At 42.7% G+C, this 10000-nt stretch overlaps 1 protein-coding gene across 6 annotated transcripts in view; it reads left to right on the top strand.

Moving 5' to 3' along the window:
* LOC118941410 (cysteine-rich protein 2-like) overlaps window positions 1–10000 on the top strand; it is a 13104-nt gene that overhangs the window by 666 nt on the left and 2438 nt on the right. For all 6 annotated transcript variants that reach the window (XM_036953922.1, XM_036953921.1, XM_036953920.1 and 3 more), the window contains exon 2: window positions 9690–9784. In XM_036953922.1, coding sequence (XP_036809817.1) covers window positions 9690–9784 — 95 coding nt within the window. The remainder of the gene's footprint in view (window positions 1–9689; window positions 9785–10000) is intronic.

Below are 10000 nucleotides of genomic sequence, written 5' to 3'. Positions count from 1 at the left end.
ACTGTTCTCTAACATAACAGCTACTCTCCAATACTCTAACCTGGTATCCTTTCCTTTCTAACCAGCCTTATTTTCCTCCTGGGATAAGTTCCAACACCCTAAACTGGTCTCTTTTCCTTCACTGGCTGGGTTCCTATAGTCTAACCTGGCTTCCTTTCCTTCAGAGGCTGGGTTCCTATAGTCTAACCTGGCTTCCTCTCCTTCAGAGGCTGGGTTCCTATAGTCTAACCTGGCTTCCTTTCCTTCAGAGGCTGGGTTCCTATAGTCTAACCTGGCTTCCTTTCCTTCAGAGGCTGGGTTCCTATAATCTAACCTGGCTTCCTTTCCTTCAGAGGCTGGGTTCCTATAGTCTAACCTGGCTTCCTTTCCTTCAGAGGCTGGGTTCCTATAGTCTAACCTGGCTTCCTTTCCTTCAGAGGCTGGGTTCCTATAGTCTAACCTGGCTTCCTTTCCTTCAGAGGCTGGGTTCCTATAGTCTAACCTGGCTTCCTTTCCTTCAGAGGCTGGGTTCCTATAATCTAACCTGGCTTCCTTTCCTTCAGAGGCTGGGTTCCTATAGTCTAACCTGGCTTCCTTTCCTTCAGAGGCTGGGTTCCTATAGTCTAACCTGGCTTCCTTTCCTTCAGAGGCTGGGTTCCTATAGTCTAACCTGGCTTCCTTTCCTTCAGAGGCTGGGTTCCAATAGTCTCACCTGGCTTCCTTTCCTTCAGAGGCTGGGTTCCTATAGTCTAACCTGGCTTCCTTTCCTTCAGAGGCTGGGTTCCTATTTCACTGTAAGGTCTACTACACCTGTTGTATTCAGCATTTCACTGTAAGGTCTACTACACCTGTTGTATTCAGCTTTTCACTGTGAGGTCTATCTACACCAGTTGTATTCAGCATTTCACTGTAAGGTCTACTACACCTGTTGTATTCAGCATTTCACTGTGAGGTCTACTACACCTGTTGTATTCAGCATTTCACTGTAAGGTCTACTACACCTGTTTTATTCAGCATTTCACTGTAAGGTCTACTACACCTGTTGTATTCAGCATTTCAGTGTAAGGTCTACTACACCTGTTGTATTCAGCATTTCACTGTAAGGTCTACTACACCTGTTGTATTCAGCATTTCACTGTGAGGTCTACTACACCTGTTGTATTCAGCATTTCACTGTAAGGTCTACTACACCTGTTGTATTCAGCATTTCACTGTAAGGTCTACTACACCTGTTGTATTCAGCATTTCACTGTAAGGTCTACCACACCTGTTGTATTCAGCATTTCACTGTAAGGTCTACTACACCTGTTGTATTCAGCATTTCACTGTAAGGTCTACTACACCTGTTGTATTCAGCATTTCACTGTAAGGTCTACTACACCTGTTGTATTCAGCATTTCACTGTGAGGTCTACTACACCTGTTGTATTCAGCATTTCACTGTAAGGTCTACTACACCTGTTTTATTCAGCATTTCACTGTAAGGTCTACTACACCTGTTGTATTCAGCATTTCACTGTAAGGTCTACTACACCTGTTGTATTCAGCATTTCACTGTAAGGTCTACTACACCTGTTGTATTCAGCATTTCACTGTGAGGTCTACTACACCTGTTGTATTCAGCATTTCACTGTAAGATCTACTACACCTGTTGTATTCAGCATTTCACTGTGAGGTCTATCTACACCTGTTGTATTCAGCATTTCCCTGTGAGGTCTACTACACCTGTTGTATTCAGCATTTCACTGTAAGGTCTACTACACCTGTTGTATTCAGCATTTCACTGTAAGGTCTACTACACCTGTTGTATTCAGCATTTCCCTGTGAGGTCTACTACACCTGTTGTATTCAGCATTTCACTGTGAGGTCTATCTACACCTGTTGTATTCAGCATTTCACTGTGAGGTCTACTACACCTGTTGTATTCAGCATTTCACTGTGAGGTCTACTACACCTGTTGTATTCAGCATTTCACTGTGAGGTCTACTACACCTGTTGTATTCAGCATTTCACTGTAAGGTCTACTACACCTGTTCTATTCAGCATTTCACTGTGAGGTCTACTACACCTGTTGTATTCAGCATTTCACTGTGAGGTCTACTACACCTGTTGTATTCAGCATTTCACTGTAAGGTCTACTACACCTGTTGTATTCAGCATTTCACTGTGAGGTCTACTACACCTGTTGTATTCAGCATTTCACTGTGAGGTCTACTACACCTGTTGTATTCAGCATTTCACTGTGAGGTCTTCTACACCTGTTGTATTCAGTATTTCACTGTAAGATCTACTACACCTGTTGTATTCAGCATTTCACTGTGAGGTCTATCTACACCTGTTGTATTCAGCATTTCACTGTGAGGTCTACTACACCTGTTGTATTCAGCATTTCACTGTAAGGTCTACTACACCTGTTGTAGTCAGCATTTCACTGTGAGGTCTACTACACCTGTTGTATTCAGCATTTCCCTGTGAGGTCTACTACACCTGTTGTATTCAGCATTTCACTGTGAGGTCTACTACACCTGTTGTATTCAGCATTTCACTGTGAGGTCTACTACACCTGTTGTATTCAGCATTTCACTGTAAGGTCTACTACACCTGTTGTATTCAGCATTTCCCTGTGAGGTCTACTACACCTGTTGTATTCAGCATTTCACTGTGAGGTCTACTACACCTGTTGTATTCAGCATTTCACTGTGAGGTCTACTACACCTGTTGTATTCAGCATTTCACTGTGAGGTCTACTACACCTGTTGTATTCAGCATTTCACTGTGAGGTCTACTACACCTGTTGTATTCAGCATTTCACTGTGAGGTCTACTACACCTGTTGTATTCAGCATTTCACTGTGAGGTCTACTAAACCTGTTGTATTCAGCATTTCACTGTGAGGTCTACTACACCTGTTGTATTCAGCATTTCACTGTGAGGTCTACTACACCTGTTGTATTCAGCATTTCACTGTGAGGTCTACTACACCTGTTGTATTCAGCATTTCACTGTGAGGTCTACTACACCTGTTGTATTCAGCATTTCACTCTGAGGTCTACTACACCTGTTGTATTCAGCATTTCACTGTGAGGTCTACTACACCTGTTGCATTCAGCATTTCACTGTGAGGTCTACTACACCTGTTGTATTCAGCATTTCACTGTGAGGTCTACTACACCTGTTGTATTCAGCATTTCACTGTGAGGTCTACTACACCTGTTGTATTCAGCATTTCACTGTGAGGTCTACTACACCTGTTGTATTCAGCATTTCACTGTGAGGTCTACTACACCTGTTGTATTCAGCATTTCAATGTGAGGTCTACTACACCTGTTGTATTCAGCATTTCACTGTGAGGTCTACTACACCTGTTGTATTCAGCATTTCACTGTAAGGTCTACTACACCTGTTGTATTCAGCATTTCACTGTGAGGTCTACTACACCTGTTGTATTCAGCATTTCACTGTGAGGTCTATCTACACCTGTTGTATTCAGCATTTCACTGTGAGGTCTATCTACACCTGTTGTATACAGCATTTCACTGTGAGGTCTACTACACCTGTTGTATTCAGCATTTCACTGTAAGGTCTACTACACCTGTTGTATTCAGCATTTCACTGTGAGGTCTACTACACCTGTTGTATTCAGCATTTCACTGTGAGGTCTACCTACACCTGTTGTATTCAGCATTTCACTGTAAGGTCTACTACATCTGTTGTATTCAGCATTTCACTGTGAGGTCTACTACACCTGTTGTATTCAGCATTTCACTGTGAGGTCTACTACACCTGTTGTATACAGCATTTCACTGTGAGGTCTATCTACACCTGTTGTATTCAGCATTTCACTGTGAGGTCTACCTACACCTGTTGTATTCAGCATTTCACTGTGAGGTCTACTACACCTGTTGTATTCAGCATTTCCCTGTGAGGTCTACTACACCTGTTGTATTCAGCATTTCACTGTGAGGTCTACTACACCTGTTGTATTCAGCATTTCACTGTGAGGTCTACTACACCTGTTGTATTCAGCATTTCACTGTAAGGTCTACTACACCTGTTGTATTCAGTATTTCACTGTAAGGTCTGCTACACCTGTTGTATTCAGTATTTCACTGTAAGGTCTGCTACACCTGTTGTATTCAGCATTTCACTGTGAGGTCTACTACACCTGTTGTATTCAGCATTTCACTGTAAGGTCTACTACACCTGTTGTATTCAGCATTTCACTGTGAGGTCTACTACACCTGTTGTATTCAGCATTTCACTGTAAGATCTACTACACCTGTTGTATTCAGCATTTCACTGTGAGGTCTATCTACACCTGTTGTATTCAGCATTTCACTGTGAGGTCTACTACACCTGTTGTATTCAGCATTTCACTGTAAGGTCTACTACACCTGTTGTAGTCAGCATTTCACTGTGAGGTCTACTACACCTGTTGTATTCAGCATTTCCCTGTGAGGTCTACTACACCTGTTGTATTCAGCATTTCACTGTGAGGTCTACTACACCTGTTGTATTCAGCATTTCACTGTGAGGTCTACTACACCTGTTGTATTCAGCATTTCACTGTAAGGTCTACTACACCTGTTGTATTCAGCATTTCCCTGTGAGGTCTACTACACCTGTTGTATTCAGCATTTCACTGTGAGGTCTACTACACCTGTTGTATTCAGCATTTCACTGTGAGGTCTACTACACCTGTTGTATTCAGCATTTCACTGTGAGGTCTACTACACCTGTTGTATTCAGCATTTCACTGTGAGGTCTACTACACCTGTTGTATTCAGCATTTCACTGTGAGGTCTACTACACCTGTTGTATTCAGCATTTCACTGTGAGGTCTACTACACCTGTTGTATTCAGCATTTCACTGTGAGGTCTACTACACCTGTTGTATTCAGCATTTCACTGTGAGGTCTACTACACCTGTTGTATTCAGCATTTCACTGTGAGGTCTACTACACCTGTTGTATTCAGCATTTCACTGTGAGGTCTACTACACCTGTTGTATTCAGCATTTCACTGTGAGGTCTACTACACCTGTTGTATTCAGCATTTCACTGTGAGGTCTACTACACCTGTTGTATTCAGCATTTCACTGTAAGGTCTACTACACCTGTTGTATTCAGCATTTCACTGTGAGGTCTACTACACCTGTTGTATTCAGCATTTCACTGTGAGGTCTATCTACACCTGTTGTATTCAGCATTTCACTGTGAGGTCTATCTACACCTGTTGTATACAGCATTTCACTGTGAGGTCTACTACACCTGTTGTATTCAGCATTTCACTGTAAGGTCTACTACACCTGTTGTATTCAGCATTTCACTGTGAGGTCTACTACACCTGTTGTATTCAGCATTTCACTGTGAGGTCTACCTACACCTGTTGTATTCAGCATTTCACTGTAAGGTCTACTACATCTGTTGTATTCAGCATTTCACTGTGAGGTCTACTACACCTGTTGTATTCAGCATTTCACTGTGAGGTCTACTACACCTGTTGTATACAGCATTTCACTGTGAGGTCTATCTACACCTGTTGTATTCAGCATTTCACTGCGAGGTCTACCTACACCTGTTGTATTCAGCATTTCACTGTGAGGTCTACTACACCTGTTGTATTCAGCATTTCCCTGTGAGGTCTACTACACCTGTTGTATTCAGCATTTCACTGTGAGGTCTACTACACCTGTTGTATTCAGCATTTCACTGTGAGGTCTACTACACCTGTTGTATTCAGCATTTCACTGTAAGGTCTACTACACCTGTTGTATTCAGTATTTCACTGTAAGGTCTGCTACACCTGTTGTATTCAGTATTTCACTGTAAGGTCTGCTACACCTGTTGTATTCAGCATTTCACTGTGAGGTCTACTACACCTGTTGTATTCAGCATTTCACTGTAAGGTCTACTACACCTGTTGTATTCAGCATTTCACTGTGAGGTCTACTACACCTGTTGTATTCAGCATTTCACTGTAAGGTCTACTACACCTGTTGTATTCAGCATTTCACTGTAAGGTCTACTACACCTGTTGTATTCAGCATTTCACTGTAAGGTCTACTACACCTGTTGTATTCAGCATTTCACTGTAACGTCTACTACACCTGTTGTATTCAGCATTTCACTGTGAGGTCTACTACACCTGTTGTATTCAGCATTTCACTGTAAGGTCTACTACACCTGTTGTATTCAGCATTTCACTGTGAGGTCTACTACACCTGTTGTATTCAGCATTTCACTGTGAGGTCTACTACACCTGTTGTATTCAGCATTTCACTGTGAGGTCTTCTACACCTGTTGTATTCAGTATTTCACTGTAAGATCTACTACACCTGTTGTATTCAGCATTTCACTGTGAGGTCTATCTACACCTGTTGTATTCAGCATTTCACTGTGAGGTCTACTACACCTGTTGTATTCAGCATTTCACTGTAAGGTCTACTACACCTGTTGTAGTCAGCATTTCACTGTGAGGTCTACTACACCTGTTGTATTCAGCATTTCCCTGTGAGGTCTACTACACCTGTTGTATTCAGCATTTCACTGTGAGGTCTACTACACCTGTTGTATTCAGCATTTCACTGTGAGGTCTACTACACCTGTTGTATTCAGCATTTCACTGTAAGGTCTACTACACCTGTTGTATTCAGCATTTCCCTGTGAGGTCTACTACACCTGTTGTATTCAGCATTTCACTGTGAGGTCTACTACACCTGTTGTATTCAGCATTTCACTGTGAGGTCTACTACACCTGTTGTATTCAGCATTTCACTGTGAGGTCTACTACACCTGTTGTATTCAGCATTTCACTGTGAGGTCTACTACACCTGTTGTATTCAGCATTTCACTGTGAGGTCTACTACACCTGTTGTATTCAGCATTTCACTGTGAGGTCTACTACACCTGTTGTATTCAGCATTTCACTGTGAGGTCTACTACACCTGTTGTATTCAGCATTTCACTGTGAGGTCTACTACACCTGTTGTATTCAGCATTTCACTGTGAGGTCTTCTACACCTGTTGTATTCAGCATTTCACTGTGAGGTCTACTACACCTGTTGTATTCAGCATTTCACTGTGAGGTCTACTACACCTGTTGCATTCAGCATTTCACTGTGAGGTCTACTACACCTGTTGTATTCAGCATTTCACTGTGAGGTCTACTACACCTGTTGTATTCAGCATTTCACTGTGAGGTCTACTACACCTGTTGTATTCAGCATTTCACTGTGAGGTCTACTACACCTGTTGTATTCAGCATTTCACTGTGAGGTCTACTACACCTGTTGTATTCAGCATTTCACTGTGAGGTCTACTACACCTGTTGTATTCAGCATTTCACTGTGAGGTCTACTACACCTGTTGTATTCAGCATTTCACTGTAAGGTCTACTACACCTGTTGTATTCAGCATTTCACTGTGAGGTCTACTACACCTGTTGTATTCAGCATTTCACTGTGAGGTCTATCTACACCTGTTGTATTCAGCATTTCACTGTGAGGTCTATCTACACCTGTTGTATACAGCATTTCACTGTGAGGTCTACTACACCTGTTGTATTCAGCATTTCACTGTAAGGTCTACTACACCTGTTGTATTCAGCATTTCACTGTGAGGTCTACTACACCTGTTGTATTCAGCATTTCACTGTGAGGTCTACCTACACCTGTTGTATTCAGCATTTCACTGTAAGGTCTACTACATCTGTTGTATTCAGCATTTCACTGTGAGGTCTACTACACCTGTTGTATTCAGCATTTCACTGTGAGGTCTACTACACCTGTTGTATACAGCATTTCACTGTGAGGTCTATCTACACCTGTTGTATTCAGCATTTCACTGTGAGGTCTACCTACACCTGTTGTATTCAGCATTTCACTGTGAGGTCTACTACACCTGTTGTATTCAGCATTTCCCTGTGAGGTCTACTACACCTGTTGTATTCAGCATTTCACTGTGAGGTCTACTACACCTGTTGTATTCAGCATTTCACTGTGAGGTCTACTACACCTGTTGTATTCAGCATTTCACTGTAAGGTCTACTACACCTGTTGTATTCAGTATTTCACTGTAAGGTCTGCTACACCTGTTGTATTCAGTATTTCACTGTAAGGTCTGCTACACCTGTTGTATTCAGCATTTCACTGTGAGGTCTACTACACCTGTTGTATTCAGCATTTCACTGTAAGGTCTACTACACCTGTTGTATTCAGCATTTCACTGTGAGGTCTACTACACCTGTTGTATTCAGCATTTCACTGTAAGGTCTACTACACCTGTTGTATTCAGCATTTCACTGTAAGGTCTACTACACCTGTTGTATTCAGCATTTCACTGTAAGGTCTACTACACCTGTTGTATTCAGCATTTCACTGTAACGTCTACTACACCTGTTGTATTCAGTATTTCACTGTGAGGTCTACTACACCTGTTGAATTCAGCATTTCCCTGTAAGGTCTACTACACCTGTTGTATTCAGCATTTCACTGTAAAGTCTACTACACCTGTTGTATTCAGCATTTCCCTGTAAGGTCTACTACACCTGTTGTATTCAGCATTTCACTGTAAAGTCTACTACACCTGTTGTATTCAGCATTTCACTGTAAGGTCTACTACACCTGTTGTATTCAGCATTTCACTGTAAGGTCTACTACACCTGTTGTATTCAGCATTTCACTGTGAGGTCTACTACACCTGTTGTATTCAGCATTTCACTGTAAGGTCTACTACACCTGTTGTATTCAGCATTTCACTGTAAGGTCTACTACACCTGTTGTATTCAGCATTTTCCTGTGAGGTCTACTACACCTGTTGTATTCAGCATTTCACTGTAAGGTCTACTACACCTGTTGTATTCAGCATTTCCCTGTGAGGTCTACTACACCTGTTGTATTCAGCATTTCACTGTAAGGTCTACTACACCTGTTGTAATCAGCATTTCACTGTAAGGTCTACTACACCTGTTGTATTCAGCATTTCCCTGTGAGGTCTACTACACCTGTTGTATTCAGCATTTCACTGTAAGGTCTACTACACCTGTTGTAATCAGCATTTCACTGTAAGGTCTACTACACCTGTTGTATTCAGCATTTCCCTGTGAGGTCTACTACACCTGTTGTATTCAGGTGACAAATACAATTTGATTTGATTACATTTTTTAGTTAATCCCTGGTATCCTCCAACCCCAAAGGTCCATGTCAGATATGTGACCTCTAACCCCTGGTATCCTCTAACCAGATTGGTCAATGACAGACATTTGACCTCTAACCCTTGGTATCCTCTCTCCCCATTGGTCCATGACAGACATTTGAACTCTAACCCCTGGTATCCTCTCTCCCCATTTGTCCATGACAGACATTTGACCTCTAACCCTTGGTATCCTCTCTCCCCATTGTTCCATAACAGACATTTGACCTCTAACCCTTGGTATCCTCTCTCCCCATTGGTCCATGATAGACATTTGACCTCTAACCCCTGGTATCCTCTCTCCCCATTTGTCCATGACAGACATCTGACCTCTAACCCTTGGTATCCTCTCTCCCCATTGGTCCATGACAGACATTTGACCTCTAACCCTTGGTATCCTCTCTCCCCATTGGTCCATGACATATATTTGACCTCTAACCCCTGGTATCCTCTAACCAGATTGGTCCATGACAGACATTTGACCTCTAACCCCTTGGTATCCTCTCTCCCCATTGGTCCAGGTGAGAAGAAGAGGTCATTGGGGAGGGACTACCACCCTCTGTGTCTGAAGTGTCAACTGTGTCAGAGACAGTTGACCCCGGGACAACATGCTGAGGTATGGAGAGAGAGGGATGGAGGGAAGAGGAGGAGGGAGAGAAGGGGGAGGGAGGAACGGAAGCTGAGAGGGAGGGGAGTATAGCGGAGGGGGGACACTTAGGACGGAGAGGGGAGAGAGAGTGAGTCAGGGAGAGGAGATAGGGTAGGGAAGGGGGAGTGAGAGTGAGTCAGGGAGATAAGGGGAGGGAAGAGAGGGAAGGGAAGGGGGAGTGAG

This window comes from Oncorhynchus mykiss, chromosome 19 (genome assembly GCF_013265735.2).
Source record: "Oncorhynchus mykiss isolate Arlee chromosome 19, USDA_OmykA_1.1, whole genome shotgun sequence".
NCBI classification, from domain to species: Eukaryota; Metazoa; Chordata; class Actinopteri; order Salmoniformes; family Salmonidae; genus Oncorhynchus; species Oncorhynchus mykiss.
Note: the sequence above shows the minus strand (reverse complement) of the source record. Positions and strands in the feature narration are given on the sequence as shown.